The 24668-nt window shown below is 37.3% G+C and overlaps 1 protein-coding gene across 4 annotated transcripts in view; it reads right to left on the minus strand.

Annotated features, from left to right (window-relative positions):
* The window catches only part of Rasal2 (RAS protein activator like 2), a 263457-nt gene that overhangs the window by 102690 nt on the left and 136099 nt on the right, over window positions 1–24668 (minus strand). Inside the window, exon 1 of one of the 4 annotated variants that reach the window (XM_021642627.2) lies at window positions 8913–9225. The exons of the other annotated variants lie outside the window; for them this stretch is intronic. Within the exon in view, the coding sequence (XP_021498302.1) occupies window positions 8913–8925 (13 nt within the window). The 5' untranslated portion in view covers window positions 8926–9225. Of the gene's footprint in view, window positions 1–8912; window positions 9226–24668 lie in introns of those variants that run through there. 4 annotated transcript variants of the gene reach the window in all.

Consider the following 24668-nt stretch of genomic DNA (forward strand, 5'->3'; position numbering starts at 1 on the left):
AAAAACCAAAAGGTGATTAGCCCTGTGAAGTAACTGGATCCTTCATCACGTGGAATTTCAAGGTCTTTGGCACTTTGCCTTAGTTAAAGGGAAGATTTGGAGGCGTTGAGGGCATGCATAAGGCTGTTTTGTAGTGAGATCGACTATGAAATACAATCCACACACCATCACAATTATTCCTCTCAAGTTAATTTGTTCGTTTATTTTGGTGCTATGCATTGAACCCAGTGCCTAAGACTAAACACACATATAGCACTAACTCCCTCAGCCTTAAAGAGTGTTTTAGAACAATCATAAAGTTATGCAACTCTCACTATTACATAATTTCAGAGCATTTCGCTGCCTCCAAATGAACCTCAGTAACCTATGTCATCACCAGTGTATTCCTTTGACTCCTAAGCTCCTAGTGTCACTAAGTTTTGTCTCTCTGACTTCATACAGGCAGGCGAAGCACCTACACACATAAAATAAAATCCAACTATCCTAAAAATCATTAAAAACTGAATTCAAGTATAAGTTAAAAGTAATCATACACATGTCAAAATAATGGCTCAAATTTTGAGGGACTTTAGAATATACCGGCATTTGTAAACTGTTGTGACAGACAGCTACGAGAGTAACTGGCTCCAAGACAACTAACAGTTTGAAGAGCTTTTTTGAAGTTTATTTGTTTTTCTATGTGTACATTTGCATGCACATGAGTGTGAAGGTTAAAGGACAAATTGTGGGAGTCAGTTCCCTCCACTCACCCACCCCAGCTTTCAAGCCATTTGATAAAAATCATTTATCAGTGAGGGTCTCTCACATTGTTTTTACTGGGTTGCTCCATTACCTTTATGTTTTTAGACTTGAGAAATTAAAGGAGCTAAGATGAACTTTCACTTACTTGGATTCAGAAAGCAAAGACACAGAGGAACGGGATATTAGTAATAGGAGATGTAGCCTTGCCATGTGAGTACCGAACACATACACAGAAGATGCTTTGATATCCGTCAGTGATACAACTTTAAATATAAGGCAACAAAATAGGTAAGAAAGTAACACAATTACTAAAAACCTCTGCTCAAATACTAAAGGCTGACTTGATTTCAAGAAGTTGAAGGCCATCTAGGACTGAAGATAATCAGATTCTTTAAATATTAAAGCCACACTTGTAAGAAGAAAAGTTAAATGACAACTGTAGTTAACTAACAGACAACTCTTTTCCAAAATGTCCTAAAAAGTGGCCAATATGCAAATATTTTAACTTTCCCTAAAATAAAATTAAAATATATAATCAGTTACTCAAACTGTATACAATTCTTAATATGCGCGATTTAGCATACAATATCAAATGAACAGCAGTGACTTAATATTTCTTGAGTGGATAAATCGGTAAACAGCAGCATCTACAATTTTATGACTAGTAAAAAGTTGAAATAAGGATAATATCTCTTCTAATTATATCTATGCCCAACAGTATTTTGAATAATTGTGTCACCGAAATTAAATAGGTCAGATGTTCATTTACATGTTTAACTTCATTACTCCTTAGGGTAATGCATGAGGCTGATTGAACCTTTCTTCATTTATAAACAGGAAAGCCAAGCGTTAATATGATGAAATCATACTGCCTGTGAAGAAGAATCCGTAGATGTTCTAGTCCAGAGATAATAGTCTAGATACTTTCTATAGTAGACCTTTTTTTCCTATAGTATTTTTAGCTATTTAGGATGACGTATAAATAGTAAAAGTGAATAATCATTATTTGTGAATTAAAGTATTTTACTTACTCAATGATTTGAGAGACTAAAGTTGAGGTCTGATGTAAAAAAAAGAAAAACAGGCAGCTAGAAAACCTAGTTTCTAGTGTAAAATGACAAATGTCAACTTGAATTTAAAGTCTCATTGTTTTCATGTTTTTTTAACGACAGAATTTTACTGATCATTAGTATTACATATAGACACACATATAGCTATTTCATGAATAAATGAACAAATGTATTTTCCATGTCTAGCAAGAATGTTTGACCCTAAAAGCATTTAAGGAGGCTGTTTGTTGCTGTGTTGATAAATTTTCCATTACCAATTACAAGATGAAACCCATGTCTATTTTTACTATTGTTTTAAGTGGCATCTTTAAAGTACAAGAAAAGAACATATTTAGAGAAGTAAATCTAGTGTGTAGTTTAAGGGGAAAACATCCAATTTGCACATGTGATGTCCAGTGAAAGTTCATGGGTATAGGCAAAGGAACACTTAAAAATAAAAAGACAGTCTATAGATTGTGAGAAAATACTTGCCAACTAAATATCTGAAAAGGGGCTAGTATTTAAAAAAAAAAAATCACAAAACTCAACAGCAGAAACTGGAATAAACTGATACAAAAATTGGCAAAAAGCCTGAATGAACATTTCTCAAAAGACATAAAAATGGCTAATACTAGGACTGAGGAGGTGGCTTGACTGGTAACACGCCTGCTGTGCAAGCATGAGGACCTGAGTTCAGATCCCAGCATTCGTGTGAAAAGCTGGGCATGACAGCCCACCTTGTCATCTCAGGGCTATAAAGAGAGACAGGCAGTCCTCAGGACTTGCTCACCAGATAGTCCAGCTGGATAGGTGAGCTCCAGGTTCAGGAAGAGATCCCTGGCACAAACAAGGTGGCTAAGAGCAGACAAAGACCCTGATGTTCAACTCTGGTCTCCACATAGCCATGCACACCAGCGGACATATGCATAACCCACACAGAAACTGAAGGCAACATAGGACGACACAGGAAAATACTTAATGTTAACTTCTGGCTTCTACTTACGCACTCAGGGTTATGTGTATCTCTGCACACAGAGGGGTACACATGGGCTAACACACAAGAGAATGGAGGAAAGGTCAGAGGTATTCAAAACAATGCCTAGCAACATTAGTATCAAAATCACAATGACTCATTATATGGTAAAGGCAGTGGTATAGTTACTTCCAGATTACAGATGTTAGGTAGTCTAGTCCATGACAATACAATACAGTAAGGTTTTGTTTTTGTTTTTGATAGTTTTAAAGAAGTAAGTTGCCAGGCTGGGAGGCAGGTATGAGAACAAAACCCAAAGGTGGTCTTCAGGAGCCAATAATATTAACTCTTTCCCAAAAGCCAGCAAAAATGACCATGGATCTCAGTCCTATACATTCAACAGGGGGTACTGAGGAGGATTGAGCATCTAGCTGAGATGAAACACAACCTGGTCTACTTATTTGGCCTTGTGATCTCAGCAGGGAATAAGCTAGACTCTACCTGGACTTCCGGTACAGGAAATAATAAACAGGTATTGTAATTTGCTAAGATGGTAGTGTATGATTATATGGCAATACCAAATTACTATAGGGGCCAAAGAGATGGCTCAGGGGGTAAAGATAACAGCTGCAGGCCTAAGTACCCAAATTCAACCCCTAAACGTCAGATAAAAAGCCACACATGGCAGAACACAAAACCCTACAGTGAGATGGCAGGCAGAGGCAAGAGTCACCGAGAAGCTTGGAGGCTAGCTAGCCAGGAAAAAGCAGAACACTGGGAAAGTAAGACAGACTCTGCCCAACAAGGCGGTAGGTAAGAACTAAGTCCCAAAGGTCATCCTCTGAGTCTTTAAACAACAGACCCTCCCCCATTTTTTTTATGTGTGTGTGTGTGTGTGTGTTGTAAAAAGTATAGACTGTTCATTTTCATTGTTGAATAGAACCTTACTATGCAAGCAAATCAGAACTTATTCACTCTGCTACTGATGGATATTTGGGTAGTTTCTGATTTTTAGCTATCAAAAGAAGTGCAGTTATAACATCTTTGTACAGGTTTCTAAGTGGCCAATTCTGAACCATACTTCTGCTTGGAATTTTTGGGTCATAGAGCATTGTTCAACTCTGAACCTGTTAAATGGTCTCCAAAGTAAACACTCCTGTTCATACTCTCAGCAGTCTTGTGTACGGGTTCTTTCTTTGGTCTAGATTCTGGTTTTGTCATTTTCAGCATTTTGATGGGGAATGATCCTATTTTGGGAGGGTCTCTCCAGAGACTGCATGGCCTCCTGTGAAATGCACACTCTGGTTTTGCCTTTTTTTTACAGATGTGTCCTGAGTGTTAGAATTTTCAAATGTCTTTTTTAGCTATCCTAGAAAATATAAGTATCAGTAAGAATGAGGCTCAAACCTCAAATCCTTTCCTTTCTTTTATACAGCTTTATCATATATGAAGCAAAAAAAGGCCTACATTTAAATGTTAAAATATTACACCTTCTGGCAAACATACTAGAAGGCTGTCCTAAATCACAGAACATTAGAGTAACAAGAGAGATGTTCCAGGCCCAATACTAATGAAAATTTCACTGCTAAGTAAAATTCGCAGTGACTACCAGTCAGATGTGCTTCTGGGGCAGGGAGGGGGGCTATTGATATGATCTGTTAGATTTTTCTCCTAAGAACTGTATGGAAACCTGGTTTCTGCTTTTAAATGTACTAGCATTTGACAAAGAGAGTAAAATAAAGCAGTGTCTTCAAGGCCTGCCCCAAGCAGTTCCACTGAGGCACGGTGGGTTTGCATGGTCTCGCAAATGCTGCAGCAAGGAACATTAGATTTATTTCTTTTAATGACAGTAACAACTCCAGAGAATTCTTCTTCTGGAGATGCTATGAGAATGGCACAGACTCCAAATTGAGGGTAAGGTTGCCCTTTGTGCAAATTTACCTACAAAAGTTGATCATCAATCATTTACTGAATGTTGTTTTCATAAAGGAAGAGAAGAAATAAAATTAGAATGCTAAAGGCATATTTCAAAAATGTTTAACAGTTATAGCCAGGTAAATGTCACAAGTAAAACAACACGGCACTTACCATTTCAAGGAAGTACAGTAACATTTCAATGATTTTTCAAGTTGTGTATAAAAGGCCCCTAAAGAAACTTAAGATGTTTGTGTGTTTGTGTGTAAACATTTAATGATAAAATATTGTAATTTGTTAAGAATCTCAAACTTCAGTTCTGGTGTAGATTTACTACACAAACAGAGCAACTGTGATGCATTCCCTGTCATGTTGGCTCTCTATACTCTGAGACAACACTGATGAGAAGTGTTTGCTAGGAACTCTTAGAAAGCAGGGCTTGTGCGGGACTGCTTTATTGCTCCATTGCTCCAGAGGCAGCATACCTTTTCCTGTCCTGGATTAAATGCTGCTAACTCACACCTATTTTCACACAGGTAATGGTTCTTTGTGGCTCTTCCCATACTCATTGCAGCACACCACTCCTCTTTATAAATTCCATTTCATTTATTTACTTGACATTTAATATTCTAGGTATTCTTGAAAAGAACTATTTAAGTAGAGATCCAAACAGCTCATCTTTCCTATTTGACTCAAGACACTAAATATCAAATCAGTTTTAGACAAACTCATTTGAAGTATTTTAGAAAAAACAAAAACAGTTCTCCTAGTCTTTATTTAGCTAAAGTTGTAAGCAGGAACAGCAAACTACATAGCAGCCATTACAAGTACTCCAGAGTCTTTCAAACCGGCTTCAAGACATCACAGCCATTTGTCCAACAGGTTGTCCCTTCCATTCCCTAACCCTGGCAAAGACCTCTAAACTGAATGACAACTGCCTGCTCCTGGCAGCTCAAATTGCTTTCTTTCTAAGACTGGACCTCAGAAAGAGCAAGCAGAAACAGGTAGTTTTTCTTCTTCAAAGAATAAGGCTGCAAAAATCTAATTTCTCAAGGCATGCTGTAACAACTCATTACCTGTAAAACACTTTGAACTGAGAATAGAAAACTGTGCCATCCAGAGTCAAGGCCCTGGCAGATCTCCTCTTCACCTCCAAGTTCACAATGCTTCTGATACAACTCAATACCAGGGTCTGCACAGGGTAAAGAAAGTACCAGAGAAGACAAAGACCTTCCTGTGAATTTTGATTCAGTTAACTTTCTCTTGTCAAGTGTTTAAGACTCTAAGTGGCATTGCTGAAGGCTTCTGAACACAGCTGACCACCATCACTGGTAAACGGGAGGCTCAGTACACCATCAGCACTTGAAAATCTCAGGTAATAGAGCCATGACTGGAAGAGCAGAGCAAAAAGACACAACTCCTCCTCCATTTCTCGGAGTGTGAAATGGGTTGGTATTAGTCCATGTGTGTTACTTTTCACCAAAACTGAAACCCAGAAAAAAAGGAAACAAGAACAACCATGAACAACCACTAGAGAGCGGCAAAGGACAGAAGAGAAATAAACAAGGCTGTGACAAGCAGCACTCCTGTTCAGATGGCTGAAGGGGCAGATGGGAATGCCTTCTGAGGAGGTGATCCCGGAACTGTGTAGATGACCACATATCTCTCACGAGTAAATAACTGTCCTCACAAACCAGGGTGTTACATATGCTCAACCTCATGTCTGCGTCTTCTGCCTTCATTTTATTAGAAGAGACAATCCTTAGAGATTTTATCAGAACACACAAGAGAATGGTATTCTAAAGTAAAAAGAGATCCTTTGAGTGATTCAAAGTTTACATAATCTGCATTTACGGAAATACATGTAGTTAGAAGAAATTTACAAAACTGATAATATCAGGGGATGGGGGGAATCTTGGGTAGTAGAAATGGTCCCTCTAGGAAATACTGATCCAGCTGCCTCCTGTACACAAGAGACATTCTTCCTTTCTGCTCCACTGCCTTGCCTCATTCCATTCCCATTTAAAATTGAGACCTACTTGACTTTTTCTAACCTACAAAGCATAAGCCTTTAGGGTCTCAATTCACATGCAGAAAAGGACACTTGCTTCCTTTTCTGGCACAGCAATATAGTTCATAATAATTAGGTTGATTAGTTTTGTGGTTAGGTTGGTTAATGATGGTTTATTTCAACTTATGTCAGTAAAATAATACCAATGGAATAGGCTTCTGATTGGCCCTGGCATAAGGAAGCAACACCCAGGTCAAAGGTCCTACTCTTTCTATCCTGTAATGTACACATGAATCACGATATTCATACATATACTACAGCAGTTCTTTTACATATTTAAGAAGGATGAAATTGAAGATAAAAACCCAAGCCTTACATAGTTAAACCTAAATACTATTAAGTTGGATGGACAATTCTGCCATTATTTTCACAGTCTTCAGACCTTTTATAAACTGTACTTCAGTAATGGGTTCTTCAGTAAAACTAACAGTGAACAGTCTATTGTTTCCTATCGGATGGAGAATTCACTTTGCAATGGTTTCGGAGATAGCCCATAGCAATAATGAAGCTATTCCTTAAAACTTACTGTCCATCTCCCACATACTTGTTAATCAGCACTGAACTGACACAGATCCAGCCCCATACTGGAATGAGCATGACAGGAATCAACACAAAAGAGTAACGTGTCTTCACTGCTTATAGCTAAATCAGACTAACTTGTTCCCAGGAGTTTTAAAAAGCCATGAAAATTTCTTTTGAAAGTGACTACCATTATTATTTAGCTCACTAGAAGTGTGGCTTTTATCACAATGGTCTCCAGAAAAATGGAAGGGCAACAACTTTTTAAAGAAACTATATGACAACATATGAAGACAGATGTTCAGTGCCCTGACTTTCCAGATCCTCTAACACATAACGCATGAGGTAAAAACAGAGACCTCCCATGAATAGAGGGAAACAGAACTGGACCCTGAGTAACAACTGGTTCAAATGTCTGAACGCTAAATACTCTATCTTATTCTCTTTAAGTTAAATTAATGTAGAAAAGAAGTGAATATAGGAAGATTTTATTTTTGCGTGTAGTAAAAGACAAAAAGAATAAACATTGATATTTCTGTACAGAAAATTTACCTCTACAGAAAATTTCTAATACTTAAAGTCTTTAAAAGAAATTATAACCAATTTTAAGTTTTAACTTTACATACAGACAGAAAATGCTACTTAGGTATTGTGTAACTTATTAAAAATAGCATATAAATTAGGCATTTTCCTTAATTATAAGCCATTTTCACCTTCTAACATGTACTTAATTTATTATTGGTTAACAGATAACTCAAGAATGTGTATTAGTAATAATTTGATAATAATCCTCAATATTTTCTCTCCATCAGATTTTAATGTGGGTTCATAATACAACTATTGGTCTATTTAGGCAATAACTCATCATTTATGAGACTAGCAACTATGTACAGATAAAATGTAAGGTCTAAATATAAATGGTATCATACAAAAACCAAACAAATAAACCAAAAGACACTGAATGAGAATTAAGAAATCTAGGTTTTCACTTGAGCAGGTACCAAAGTTCTTGGGTTTCAGTGTTCTCACTGAAAATGAAAAGAATGGGCTACAGACAGTCGTTAAAGTCAGAGATCTAACTTTCACTGAGTCAACCAGTTAAAATCTCTGAATTGTATCTACTGGTAGAGAATATTAAAAGGCAACCTTTTATAATCAGAACAAGCACACTTTCCATATGAATATTCTTAACTGTCTATGGATCTAACCTGTTGAACTTTTTGAATGACATTTTACATTCTACAGAGATTTAAACAGCACCTTTAATATCTTGCTGAATGTTAAGTAATTCTGTCTCTCCCAGAAACAAGTTCTATTAGTTCCCAGGTAACTTATATTTCATGAAGAATTTTCAGGCAGACTGAAATAAATATCAGTTTCATATTGTATTATTAAAACAAGAAGCAAATTTTGTTGTTTTAATACTCTGCTATGTTCACTATTCTTTTAATTCCAGTCAGATGTTTTTGTTTTGTATCTTGTGCTGGTATACTGACAGTCTCTACAAATATTTCTGTAAACACACAGACACACACACACAGAGCTTATTTTTTTAAATCAACGCTCATGACAGCGAATACTACATTTGCATAATAAAACACAGTCTCTTAACTATGTACGACTTTTAATTCCTGGCAGTTCTTACCTTGAGTCTGCATTCTTTGAAGTTTCTGGGTGTTGCTAACATGATCTTTCCAGCATGCCAGTCAGAAACTCCACACACTTTGTGTACAGTACTCGCCTGTGTTTGCTCTCCTGTTCTCTCTCCCTTTTGCTCTCACTCTGTGCCTCAGACAGTTAGGAATGCAGAAAAGCCAGAGCCAATGCCAGTCAAACTCAGTCCACCCCCTTCCTTTCTTTTGCTAGAGAGCACTAAACAATAGCCACTCTTCCTTGCTCACTCACCCCTGCGTCCCTTAGCACTGAGCACTGAAAAATGTCAGGAGAAGCGATGTGATTTACCCAGGGAGATGGCTCGGTTTTTTTTCCCCCTATCCCAACGGTGGGAAGATGTTATAAACAGTAATTTTTAAAAATCTTCTTCAAAATCTGTCCTATTTTAAGGCTAGAAAAATAAAGCTAATTTCAGATCTTATTTTGAAATGTTACTGTGCTAAATCAACACAAACTTTTTAAAGCACAAAAATGGGGTAAATCCTACACAGATATAACTTTACCTTTTAAATTATTTTATTATTCAAACTAATTTAACTTTTCATGATGGAAATATCTTCTATTTAGAAAACTTTTTATTTCTGTAAGGCCCTTTGTTCAGATCTTAAACTGGAATTTCATTTTAAAACAAAGAATAGTAACTGAAGAATGATTTTATACACTGAGAGATTCTACTAAACTAGTTTCCTACTAGGCCTGATGAAATTATAGATAATATCACTGCACTCAGTCATTCTTTGAGTCTGTTCTAAATTAAGACACACTCCCAGGGCATTTTTCTACACTCCAAACGAAAAAATGGAAGGCAGGTTAACAATGTGATCTTCATTACTGGTATGACCTAACCCATTATATTGCTGCTCGGTATATAAGGCTGGCATGTCAAGTTATCACAGTAGACTCCGTGTGCCACTTCAGGGAGTAGCACAGAAATAAAAGGAAGCCAATCTGTGAGCTTTACCAGTGAGGGATTTACACTGCACTGTCTGCTCTTCACACGTGTGTTAAATGTAATATATAAGCTTCACGTTAGCTATTCATATATGCACAGCCACATATCTGTGTGTGTGTGTGTGTGTGTGTGTGTGTATTAGGGAAAGTATACCTGTCGTTTGTCATTCCTTTACCTTTCTCCCTAAGTCTCAGTAATTTAAACACTTTTTATTTAAGAAAAAATATTTACAGTGGATAAAAAATATAATGGGTCTCTTTATGATATTTAATTATATCACACTGTATACTGTACAAAGTACATTAAATTTTGCTCACATGTATACCTTCTGGAGTCTCCCTTGATAAAACTTCTCTTTTAATTCTATCACAATTTAGTTTTCTTTATCTAGTCTTTTGCTACATTTTGTCTGCCTTTACTTTCAGTTTTCTGTTTCCACTTCATATAAACTACCTACTCCTTTAACCCCTATTGCTACTCGAATATGCAAGGGGAAGAAAAACATAACCAAATATTAGACAGAAACATGCAAACTGATAGACTTGCACTTCTCAGATTTCTACCCTAACCTATACAAGATAAAACAAAACAAAACATCAACCTTTATACAATAAAAAGTTACCTCATTATAAACTGCTGCTAACAGCTGATCTTACAGCACACAAAGCACAATGAAATCAATTATTCGTAGCAATGAGTCAAATAAATAGATAATAATTTCCACAATTCTACGTAAGAGAATTGAGAACACTGAGTCTAAGTCACATGAAGAGCTGATTTCAGCTCACAATAACAATAAAATGGCAATCAGAGTTGCTGAGTTACAGACAGGCTTTCTGAAAGGCCTGCCTGCTGTGAGAGCGAGCTCCAAATTCTTCTCAAGACTGTCCATGTGACAGGATCGCTAGAACTGGAAGGTTCTCAAACTGTTACTAAAACTAAGCAACATCAGCATTATGTTATTTACAAGAAAGTACAACACTCTTTTCCCAAATGCCAAAAATAGCTCATGCATATAATTTCAACTGTGAGATTTTCTTCTGAAGTATGTTTTCTAAAACATTACATTCCACCATTACATATTACTCTTACAAAAGCTTTGAAGACCTGTTAGTTCAGGTCAGTAGAGGCATTGTCAGATATCCAAAGGAAAATAAAACTACTTTATTGTGTTCTGAAAAGAAATTTACTTTCTGTAGTTCTAAAAAAAATCTTGAAGAATTCTGAAATCCCTGTTGAGAAATTTTTTTTTCTTAAATGTAAACATGTTATTACATTGTTCAATAATTTTCAAAGCAGATGCCACATCATGCTAAAATATCTGCCACAAAGCCCCAGCCTTGGAGCTCTTGCTGCTTTGCCAGTACTGTCTGCTTTCTTATTTATCCTTCAAAATCCAGATTGACAATTATTTTCTCAGTATGACATATCTTATCTTCTATAGATAGAGATGATCATATCCTCTTGCATCGTTTCTTCTCCTGACCTCGCTCTTTTCTCATCACAGTCCTCACTACTTGACTTTATCTATATCATGTAGATTCTGATGTCTAATGTTTCTTTTCCCCACCACAATATGAGGAATTTTCCAGGAACTGGAGAATGGTAGAAGCTTTCATCTTGATTTCCACTCATCTCCAGACCTTAGAAAAATACACATGGCAGCAGTAGGAGCTTAAAAATAGAGAAACAGGCAGAGGGATAAATATATTTCATTTATCAGAACTTTAAGACTTAGTATACTTTAGAATAACTTTAAAACATTCATTTTTTTATGTCACAGTTTAACGGAAATAGCCAAATGAAGGGAGTAAAATTAAGTATCAAGAAAAGCTAGTTACCCAGCTAGGAACTATTCATAATGGGCAAAATCCTGGCCAGCATAAGCTGTTGCCAGGAGTACTGTCACCTAATTTCACTGTTGAGAAGCCCACAGTTAGCTGCTATGCTGCCATGGCTAGGGAATCATAGCTTCATGTTTAATCCTCTGCTACAGCACTAGAGAGCTCTCAAAACTGTTGGGAAGCATTGGCAAATGTTTCACTATGGCATCATTAATAAGCTACAAAGCATGTAACGGCCACGGCCATGCAGAAAATCCCTCTCTGGTTATGAACAGCCCATAGAGAGTTTGGTGAAGTTTTTGACAATCCAGAACACTCCATTTGGCACCAACCATGTTCACTTTGGATAGACAAGGACATTTAAGACATTTTATTTAGGTTATGATTATTAGGTTTCACATACTGCCCTTAAGTAATTGAGTAGGATATTCTCGATTAATACATTTTTCACAGTTCAGCCCCCCCCGCCCAATATACTTATCGTATGTTTGTATTAAACTGCACAAAAATAGACTTTCCTAACTAAAAATATGTCAAATGATGTCTGCCACTAATACCTCAGTGATAGAGTACGTCCTAGGTATATGCTAGGCATGGGTCCCCACCTCCTAGTACAGTCAAAACAAACAAAAACTATAAAAATATCATCAAGAAATATTATTAATTAAGCACTGAATGAATGGCTAAACTAGATGACTATAAAAGTATCTTTCTGGCTTGATTCTGTAACTTTATATTTCAAACAAAAGAAATATCATTAAGTCAGTTTCAATGTTCTCCTATTATAGACTAACATAATACCCTCTTATCGAACATCTTGAAAATTTGTTCGTTTTTTCAAGACAGGGTTTCGGTTTCTCTGTGTAGCCTTGGGTGTTCTGCACTTGCATTGTAGACTGGGCTGTCCTTGAACACTCACAAGTGACCTGCCTGCTTCTGCCTTCCAAGTACTGGGATCAAAGTTGCGTGCCACATCTCCCAGCTGAACATCTTGATACTTAATACAGTTATAATTTGTTCATACTGAACCTCAACTGTTCCTCACTGTAATGCAGGTAAGCTCCATGGGGGTAAGGGGTGCACACATGCCTTTTCCTTGCTGTAACCACAGTGTCAGGTCTGCAGAATAAGCAAACAGTTTGGCACAGGCAAAAGTTGACTACTAGAGGTTTTAATCTAGGCATGATTCCAAGGACAGTATCAATAAACTATCTTTGTTAATAAAAAGCCAAGATGATATTTTTTAGTTATAAATCAATGAAATAATCCATTTTGTAAAATTTTGAAGACTGTGGATAATATATTTCCCTTCATGCCTAACAAAAGTACAATTTTGGAACTCTGATCCAGGTATAGAATTCAATGTGCTAGCCACTAAAACTCTGAACTACAAATACATTGTTTTAAAAAAAACCAAAAGGAACACAATTTAGTTAGCTACACATAATTAAAAACTTACACATCAAATTTACTCATTTTCAAACAAACCAATAAGCAAATAATTCCTTAACACTTATCCTCTACTTTCCAAACAGAAACACATCTCAGTAATAATCAAGCTGAAATGTACAGCAAACTGCAAGCTCTGGCTCTTGCACTTATGTAAAAGCAGATGGGTCATAAACACAGCTTTCATAACCACAAACACAGCTTCTTTTAATGTCGTCCCACAGGAAAAGGCATTTTGATAATGTAGTCTTCCTACTGGATTCTTGTAAGAGTTCATATTAGAAAAAGAAATCATTGTGTAGAACTGTTATGACAAACACCAAGTCACCCACTTATTCAGAAATGCCACTAAATTTTAGTTATTAATTCCATTTGCATATAATAGGACTAGAAGACCAGAATTTCCATTACATCATATGAATAGCAATGTATCCACACATTTGTAGGAAGGGTACTTGACAAACACTGAATAATTAGGATAGTCACAGGTTTCCTCAGTGGCTTAAAAAACAAATACAAAATTGCCAGTTAAGTTTGTTGACCTTCTATTGAGCTATTCTGCTATCATAACTCAAACATTATTGTAGTCTTCTCATAAAACACAGAAAGAAGGTTACTTTGAGTACAAATGTGAGCTATGTGGTCTCTGTGTCTATACAATCTAGTCTTTGGCTATAGTAAGTCTTTGGCTTTACGTTTCTACATATACATGTAATAAAACATATACACATATTATTTAGTTCAAAATACTTCATCAATGAGTTTATTCAATTTCTTTTATTACCTTACAAGTAACTGAAGCAAACCAAAGTTCAATAAAAATAAAAAATAAGTCATAAAACATTTTTAGTTGTGAGTCTAGCCTTAATGGGTGAGCCATCTCTAGACCTATAAAGCATTTTTTAAAAGGGAAACAGCCTAAAAGAAAATCCCAAAGCTATTTTCTATGAAATCTGAATTCTAAAACAAACAACCTCAGAAACAAGTATTAGTCATCTACCCATTTTACAGATAAAGGAGGTGAAGACAGTCAAGCTCAGTGCGTGACATGCCCAACCTCAGTGTGGTAGCATTAGAATTGTATACTTTTATTGGCTCTGAGTGCTTTTCTGGAGCCACTGTGGTACACTACTGAATCTCTCCACATTTCCTATTTGGATGGCATCTGGGGTAGCACTGCGCCTCAGGGCCTCTGGAGACTTGGTTCCTGTGTTGATGGGACCCTTTGTCATGACTGATAGTGGCTCCGTGAGGTTCTACCCCATGGTTGCTTCCCTCTCCTCCATCTGAGATGCCAGAAGCTCTGAAGAAGCAGCTTGGGTAACTCAGCAATACATCAAGGCAATGTGGACTAAATCTGCTTGTTCATCAGTTTGGTATACATTTGACTTTTTACTGTATTTTTAAAATATCTCTCGCTTTTTTATGGAAAGTTTCCTCACCAAACATGTGGCATCTTGAATATTTTCATAACCCATTAAACTATATATAATATAGTATACAAAAGAAATCTAAAACTTCAGTGCCCTGCTTACAATTTAGATAGACTTTTTTAAGTATCTATACCTGGACTGTTTGGACTCTATGTTGTCGGTTGTTTTTGTTTGTTTGTTTGTTTGTTTTGTGTGTTTTGAAACACTGTGAAGTAGAAGTGACAAAGGGAAAGAAAAGTACAATTTAATATTCACCTGCTACATACATAACAGCATCTGCTAGAAAATTTGCATTTAATATCTTTCAAAATTCTGTGAAGTAGGAACTGTTAAGATGATTTTATACATCCAAAAGAGTTTCTTCCTTAAACTGCACATTTCTTTTCCCAGATACATGTACAATGTGGAAATACAACCACAGTTATTTAAAAATCAGATAGACTTTTGAGCTGGAAAGACAGATCAATGAATAAGCACTTGCTGTTTACACCTGACCATCTGATTTGAATTCCAGAACTCACGTGAAGATGGAAGGAGAGAGATGAATCCACAGGAACACTCATCTTAACTCTACACGCATGTCACTGTATATGTGCACCCACAGACACACATCATACACACACAAATAAATACATAAATAAACTCTAAAATTTTTATGAAGGGTCATGAGAGGGATCAGCAGGTAAATACGCTTGCATTTTGAGGGTAAAATATTGTTATATTCACTGAAAGATGAGAGTACTCGCATTTCTTTTAAAAACTTACTAATTTTATTCTATAATAATGAGTAAAAGGGAAGGATATTTGTTAGTGAAACTTTGAATTAATTTTCATTCGCTGATGGAAAATGATACAACATGTTTTTATCTGAGCTCTGGTTCTTCATTCCAATCATGGAAAGCATAAATCAGCCTCTTCAAAACAGTGCATGTGAGTCAGAAAAGCTAGTATTTCTTTAAATTGTTACATCAACTAAGAGTCAGAGGAATACTAGACTTAAAGGTGTTATTCTGACCTAAATGTAATGGCTCAGATTCACTGCTAAACCCAAGAAAGTACAAGAAAATATAATTTATTAACCAGGGTAAATAAAACTTACCTTTGACTTTCAGCTCTATGCTGTCTGTCAGTGATGTCAAATAACTACCAGAACAGGCCATATTCTCCTATTGTGCAAACACCCTTCCACCCCAGCCATATCTACCATTGTGGAGTTCTGTAGCTGTTAAGCACCTATTCCATTCAACTGTTAAATGTGCTCTTAATCATAAGGGCTTGGAAGTGTATCTTTCTCACTTCCTATTTTCAATGACACCAAGGTGCTATTTTGTTAGCTCTATTCCTACTTCTGGTTCCTAACAGACACATCTGAATCTCTCCATAATTCCTACTTTAAAGAACTGATTACAAAGGACTTGTGCAAATATGCAATGCCCTACTTAAAATTTAGATAGACTTTTTTAAGTACCTATACCTGGACTGCTTGCACTCTATGTTGTTGGTTGTTTTTGTTTGTTTGTTTGTTTGTTTTGTGTGTGTTTTCTAAAACACACTCCTTGATGCCAACACTGGAAAACTGAGGAAGAAAAATGTATATAATGCTCTTTCCTCTATTTCCAGCTGTCATTTTAGAATCTTTATTCCTTTCCTTCTAGTGAATTTATGTTCTTTTCATTCTTCTCTGTTATTTTCTACTCTCTAAAGTTAGAGTGCCAAAGCAAAAATTAAAAAAAAAAAATGAAGGATATTGTAAGCAGAAAGAAAAGATGAAATAATAGAAATATCTTTTGTTGCTCTATTGAATATCAGCTAAACTGGGGGAAAAAAAAACATGAACATGTAAGTTACCAGGAAGCAAAAGGAGAAAGACAGCATGCACACATGACAGAAAGACAGAGGGGGAAAGCAACCCCAACAATCCAGCAAAAGGGATTTCTGAGAAAAGTGGGAGCTCTCTGCTTACTATTGTTACTACAGCGATCACTTAGCAGGTGGATACCAAGGGGGTCACAACAGCAGCAATATAAACAACAACAGCAGTGGCAGCAACAACAAAACAGCCCACTTCACCCCTGGAGGGAGCGCCAGTCTGCTTTGTGCACCATTAAACTAAATTATCTGCCAATCTGACTTACAAAGTAAAAAGACTCCGATGAACAACTTAGGCAACCTTGGACTATGGGGTATGGTGGGAGGCACTCAGGGGAGTGGGCACCAGCCTGCACTCTACTTAGATAGTTTGGCTTAATTTATCTGAATCATGTAGTTTCCTTTTCCTTTCAGGAGAGATTCTGAGTCCTTATGTATCTAGGTCAAGTCTCTATAATAACTCTCAAAGTGCATTATAAACAGCTCCACCCCTTCTTTCTGCCTCCATCGCACAACAGACTGTTGAGCTATTCCTGTACTTTAGAAAAGGAGAATTTGTCCAACTATGCAAATAAAAACGGAAAGGACAATCTCGTGAGAGACAGAAATAGAGTGCTTTCTCAGAGCTCAAATATAGGTTTAGTGTATTTCTTTAATGCACAGTCACCTGCTTAACCTAAGCTACCTCAGAACAACCTGGTGGCTACTGTGGTGATACCTGAATGCATAAATCAGAGGCTTGTCATCTATGAGGTTCTCATCCAGTTGCCAAGATACACACCAACAACTTACTGAAAACACAAGGGCACACATCCAAATATTAATACAGTTAGCGTGGGTAAATTCTCATGCTGGAGAATGCTGATTGGCAAAATGCAGGGAAAGACTGCTGAGAGATGATAGCTAATCCAGGTCTTAGGACAGAGCACATCTCCATACAAAGGAGGCAAAGGTGGAAGACAGGGAAAGGCATTGCAGCTTGCTGGCTAATGTGGGCAGATGCCATTGTGTCCAACACTGCCTGGAAAACCTGAAGCAACCCAGTTAGGCAAGAATCCCAGCGATCCCTTCAAGGAAGGAAATGCAGCATTATAAAGCTAAGTCGAGGCTTAAACACCTTCAGTGCCTTTGAAAATCTTAACCTTATTGTACAGAAAATGGAGATATTAATAAAGGTGCTTAAACAAAGAAACTAGTAGGATTCAATTGGTCCTCCACGGAAATGAAAAACTTTGAAAATTTTAAAAGTAGAAGAAATTAAGGTAGAAACACACACAGTGGCCATGTTAACAGAAACAGTTATCACATGAGAACTGGTTACCGAGACGGGAAGGAAAGAGGAGGGAAGCTACACAGAGATAATGGATTTTTTTTTTTACTATGCTGGTAGAAATGTTCAAGTGACCAACTGTGATCACAGGTCTGAATTAAGAGGAAAAGCAGAAGCCAGAAATAGAGACTAAAAAGCTACCCACACAGAGATAATTGTTTTGAGACAGAGGAGCTAAAAAACTCAGGAAATTATCCTGACAGGCTTTTTTATAATAGTCAGTAGGGTTCACACTACGAAAATAGTTTTAAAAACTAGCTGTTTCTCTTCTCCAGACATTCATTTATACAGTTTTATTTACAGTAAGAAAAGAAACTATATCTTCCTCAATAAGGCTAAAAACTTCTTGACATGTTTGGATTATTATAATTTAATAGATTGGGAAAAATACTTTGTTCACGCTTCAGGAATGCTGTAAAGGATATTTTCTTCTCTTTGCCCCTTTGTTAAATAAAACTTAGCTGCACTAATGCTGCAGGGCAAGTCTTCTGTGAATCATAAATGCTGTGCTGTGACTTAACCAATCATTCGATTGTTCACATTTCTTACAATGAATTCAAACATCAAAAGCTACAGGTGGTCTACGAACTCACAGCAAGCTTTTGTCACGAGGAGACCTGAGAACACCTTTCTCATTCTCTGATAGGAATTGACACAACATGTCTTTATCTGAGCTATGGTTCTTCATTCCTATTATGGAAACCACAAACCAGCCTCTTCCTCCCATCCCCCAAGATAAGGTTTCTCTGTGTAGCCTTGGCTGTCCTGAATTTACTTTGTAGGCTGGCCTGGAATTTACAGAAATCCTCCTGCCTCTGCCGCCCTGAGTGCTGGGATTAAAGGTGTGAGCCACCAGGCTAAACTGTAAACCAGCCTCTTTAAAAATAGTGCATGTGAGGAATTATTGGTGAGGAATCGTTTTATTATGTTTGTTGTAGTGTAGGGTGGAATAATTTTATTATGTTTCTTGTAGTGCAGGGTAATCAAAATTGAGAAAAATGTTAGAAAAAATAGCTTTTATCATTTTATCAGTTTTCCAAGTATTAATAGCCATGAGCCAGGAGTAATATTAGACTACCAAAACAACTGTTTTGAATTTAAATTTCCACTTTAAAGATTTATTACTTTTATGAGTACATGGATGAGCTTGCATGTACACTGCTTGCCTATCTTCTGAAATGATTTACCATTAATGGGCATTAATGGGCTTTCATGTTTGTCTCCTCCTTTCCTCCTAGCAAATATATCTTATGTTCGATAATCTCTTATGTAAAAATTAGTAGCTCACTATTGTTCTAAATTGCTTTTATTTGTGTATATGGACTAAGTAGAATTTATTCTTTTCTATGAGCAGTATATAAACTTAGTAAACTTACGTGAAATTTGTTAATATATGCATGTAGTTTAGAGATTGCTAACTACACAGCTTGCTAAAACAACAATCTACAGCCCTATGTTTAAACAACTTAAAAATGGCTTTGAACTGTATTTTAGTTTGTGAATGCATGTGTGTGTTCAGAGGACAAATTGTGGGAATCAGTTCTTTCCTTTTCCCATTGGGTCCCAGGAATCAACTTAGTCAGGCTTGTTAGCAGGCATTAGATGAGCAATTTCACCAGCTCTCTAACGAAATTTTCTTCCTTGAAGAAACTACTTGTTCTGGCTATTACGAATAAAGCTGCTATGAATATGGTTGAACAAATGGAAAACAACCCAGATGTCCCTCAATGGAGGAATGGATACAGAAATTGTGGTACATTTACACAATGGAATGCTACTCAGCAATTAAAAATAAGGAAATCATGAAATTTGCAGGCAAATGGTGGGAACTAGAAAAGATCATTATGAGTGAGGTATCCCAGAAGCAGAAAGACACACATGGTATATATTCACTTAGAAGTGGATACTAGATCCATAAGATAGAATAAACATATTTAAATCTGTACATCTAAAGAAGCTAAACAAGGAGGAGGACCCAGGGTAAGATGATCAATCCTCACTTAGAAAGACAAATGGAATGGACATTGGAAGTACAAGAAAACTAGAAACAGGACAGGGGCCTACCATAGAGGGCCTCTGAAAGACTCTACCTAACAGTGTATCAAAACAGATGCTGAGACTCATAACCAAACCTTGGACAGAGTGTAAGGAATCATATGAAAGAAGGGGGAGTTAGTATAACATGGAGAGGACAGGAGCTCCACAAGAACCAAATATACCTGGGAACAGGGGTCTTTTCTGAGACTGATGCTCCAACCAAGGACCATTCATGGATATAACCTAGAACTCCTGCTCAGACGTTGCCCATGGCAGCTCAGTATCCAAGTGGGTTCCCTAATAAGGAGAACAGGAACTGTCTCTGACATGAACTCAGGGGCTGGCTCTATGACTTCCTTCCATCCCCGAGGGAGAAGCTGCCTTGCTAGGCCATAGAGGAGGACACTGCAGCCAGTCCTGATGAGACATGATAAGCTAGGGTCAGATGGAAGGGGAGGAGGACTATCCTAAGTCTCCTATCAGTGGACTTAGAGAGGGGCAGGGAGGAGATGAGGGAGGGAGGGATTGTGGGAGGGAACTACAGCTGGGATACAAAGTAAATAAACTGTAATTAATATAAAAAATAAAAATTTAATTAAAAAATAAACTACTTGTTTCCCTTTTAGCTATGTTTTGATAGTTAGCCTCATATAATAAATATATGGCTATACCAATATTTTAAATTTTCCCTTTTTGACATTTTAAACCTTCTATGAAAAAAATTCCACTTTCTGCTTCTCCCGTACCATTTCACTTACTACACTCACACCTCATTCACCTTGTTCTATGGTTACATAGTAAATATGGCAAGAACAAACAATACTACAACTATATGTATTTCTGAGACTTTAGCCACATATTAAGTCCTATGTACAACGTAACTAAGTGGTTAAGAGAATAAACCCCAAAGGTAAAGCTCCTGGATTCACAACCTATCTATGCCACTTCTACTTTAAAAAAAAGATGACAGCGATCTGCTCACTACTAAGTGGCAGCGCAGGCAGCCAGGTGCCACTGCTTTGGGCACCGTGAAGAGGTGGAATTGGAGATACGAGGGAGGTGAGGAACAGCCTGATGTGAGTAGCCTGTGCTCCCTCCTGAGACCATGGTGACATCCCAGGCTGTGCTGCCACTGAAGGCCATGCGTTGATCTGTGGCCCTGCAGCAGCAGGAGTCTGCATCGATGTCTCTGGTCCATGTTATACCAAAAGCCATGCAGATATCCCTGGCTTGGACTGAGGCTAGGGACCATGTAGATATCAGAGGTCTGCACAGTGCTGGCCCAGCCCCTTGCTGGCTGTGGCACTCAGCGAAACTCAGGAGAGCTGGCCCTACAACTCGCCTGAGCAAAGCAGGAGAGCTGGCTCTGGTGGCATGGGTGCAGGAGAGCAGGCAGGCCTTCCAAATCAGCTACCTCCCAGGCTTAGATCCAGGGCTCTGAGCTGGCCCAGCTCAACATCTACCCCATCCCCGTCTATGAACTGCAGGAGCATGTGAAGGGGCCAGGGCTACAGAACCAAAGCTGTAGGGTCTCCAGGACACAGGGCAACAACGATATCCGCGGGGATCCCAGTGAGGAGACAGCACTGATAAGTGTGGCAGAAGCCAGAGGCCTTGAACCAGACCAAAGGCTCATTGTAATGAACACTTGCAGGTAGAGCTGTTTGGACAGAAGGGTGTACTGTGTGACACGCTGCAGCTTCCATGGCGAGATAATCCTTTCAAAATATTTGCTTGTTTTCTTTTGGGAGGGGGAGGTTACAAGGGCAGATGGTGGGTATGGAGGGACAAGGAGATGAATTGAATTGAGGTGCATGATGTGAAACACACAAAGAATTAATAAAAAAAGTTTTTAAAAATTAATGAAAAAATAATGAGATACTGATGTTAGCCTAGGATGGCCATGAACAGTTCTATCTCCGCTTCTTCAGTGCTAGAACTACAAGAATTAACAGCATGCATAGCAAAATCTTTACTATTTTTTATTTCTTTTTTTTTTTTTAATATATAAAGTTATGTAGTCGAGGCTGTCTTAGAAGTCATATAGCCAAGGATGACCTTGAACTGTTGATCCTCCTTCTCCTACCTCTTGAGTGCTGGGATGACAGTCATGTGTTCTGGACCCAGTTTATGGGGTGCTAGGGACTGAACTCACAGCTTTGTGCACGGTAGGTAAGCATTCTACCAACTGAGCTCCAACCCCCAGTTTAGTTTACGTTTGGTTGCCACATTTGTATATATTTATGAGGTACACAGTTATGTTTAGTGCACATATCACCAAATAGTGATCACTTCAGGATAATCAATACCTATCAACCTAATGTTTTATCATTTCTTTATGGTGAAAATATTCAAAATTGTCTTTTGACTATTTAGAGATAAACAATTTAACTCTGTTTACCCTACTGTGTTAATCTAGTAGCTTATTCTTCCCTCTAATAAACTGTCCTCACATCTCTTCCAACCTTCAACTCCACCCCTACTCTAAGCTAACCATTACTCTACTCATAACTTTTTATGCAATTAGCTTTTTAAGATTCTAATTCTGGGTGAAACTGTGCAGGGGTTGTTAATCTTTCTGTATTTGAAGTATTTACCTAATGCCAAATAGAGATATTCATGTTGATTTGTTGACACAATTTATCTTTTTATGGCTGAACACTATTCAGGTTTATTTTTATCTAATTCTCTAATATACTTAATCTCACATATCGAACCTAAAAGAGCTGATCTCAATGAAGTTCAGAGTAAATCTGTGTTTACATAGGCTAGAGATGAGAAGGGGTAAGTAAGGGAATAGGTGGCTAACAGGTCCTAAGTCACTGTCAGAGATGAGCAAGATGTTTGTGCTTGTACACAGTGTGGTGACTGCAGAGAACAACAGTTCACTCTCGACTTCAAAAAGCTAGACAAAAGGGTTTTTAAAAGTTTACATCATTAAAAAACATTAAGTGTTTGAAGACACAAATATGTTTAGCCTGCTTTTAAATACTATGTAATAAATATACGTATGAAAGCCAATCCCTATTAATATGTTGTGTTTACATTTTGTGCACCAGTTAAACATACACAAAAAACTCAAGTGTTTTGTGCGGCATTCAGTTCCTGTTTTACACATATAATAGGTTATCTTTCTGAGAACAGAAAAAAATATTTTTAAATTTCCAGTTGACTTTCTACTTTTTGTTTTGTTTTGACTTTTGTTTTTCTGTTTGCTTGTTTTAGTCTGTGTCTTTTGCCTAGGTGAAGTTAGTAGCATTAAGTGTTTCCTTTTTTGTTATTAAAATACCAGAAGACTATTTTCAAACATTGGTTTGAGGGTTAACAACAGTGGGGAGAGTTGGAAGAAAAAGCCATTCTCCAACATTTGTTTATTTATCCTGTATTTGGTAAAGTACCTTGCTTTTAATTTTTTGGGTATCTCAAAAATCCAGGTACTTTGGGGATTTTGGATTTGTTTTTCCTCCCTGAAAATACAAGTAGATGTAGGAAGAGAACTTGACCCAGGAATTAACCATCAGACGATACCATCTATTTGCTTCCAAATTGTAAGATTCAGCAGAAAAAAATAAGATTGGTGAGTGGTTTCTTTGTTGGCACATCAAGATCTGACTCTTTCAAGTGCTCTTTAGTTTTACTACAACCTAACAACTATTAGCTTTTGGTGTGTGGGGCGGGGTGGCATGTGTGCATGTGTCTGCCTTTCTTGTTTTCCATATGCTAGAAGGATAGGTCTTTAAAGAAAAATCCTTTACTAGAGGTTTATTTGGTTTGTGGAAGGAGTACAATAGAAGCTTAAGTTCAGTGTGCTATTTCTATCTCTAGAAATCCAGGATGAATCTAAAACCTATTTCTGATTGTTTATCCACTGTTCTCCCTTCCTATCTGACCCTCCAAACACAAGTGTTTCTTTAATATTAACATGCTAATGTGTACTAATATTACCAATTAGCATACACAAAAATTATAATATATTAACAGTGCTTTAGGGCTGATTAAGAGAAGCTCTAGCCGGGGGTCACATTTTAGAGGGCTCTAGTACCTTGGTCTTAGGCACCGGTCACTGTATTTTGAATGTGCAAACTGGGAACAATAACCTTATGACAGTCCATCTACACAAAGGACTTGAATGAAATAGTTCTTTGAGACATTTTACTGCCATCTGCTGGAAAACTATGAAATAACTACAAACTTCACAGAAACGAACAATCTACGGTGCCAGGATGGAGAGAATAAGAGAGCAAATTAGAAAGGCCTCTTCTTGTCAAGTGGCACACCTGGAAGGACAGCTGGTAAAAGTAGCGATGCTATGATGCTGGCTCAGAGGAAGTCAGTGTTCCATCACAACTGACAAGCTTTTGGGAGTAAGTGCATATGTCATGTTGCTTGTGAATAACTTGATCTATATATGATAAACACCACAAAGTACTACTATATGGCAATAGCAAGAAATGCACAGCTTATAAAAATACCCTTTGCTAAGCCTCTACCTCTCTTTATTTCCAGAGTTCTTGCAAGATTGTGATATTTCCTTTAAAAGGTTGATTTTAGAAGTTACAGTTACATTAAAAATGAACATTTACTGTTCATTACTATTTGTAGACAAGGAACAGTGTTACCTGAAGAAGCCATTTGCTTTCTGAAAACTCTGAACAGTTTGAGTATAATCTTTTCAATTAAAACAAATTGAAGTGTATGTATGTTTTGCCTGCATGTATGTCTGTATATCATGTAAAGGCCTGGTGCACATGGAGGCCAGAAGAGGACGTCAAAACCCCTGTAAACTGGAGTTGTGCTCTGACTTATGGGTGCT

This window comes from Meriones unguiculatus, chromosome 11 (genome assembly GCF_030254825.1).
Source record: "Meriones unguiculatus strain TT.TT164.6M chromosome 11, Bangor_MerUng_6.1, whole genome shotgun sequence".
In the NCBI taxonomy this organism is placed as follows: Eukaryota; Metazoa; Chordata; class Mammalia; order Rodentia; family Muridae; genus Meriones; species Meriones unguiculatus.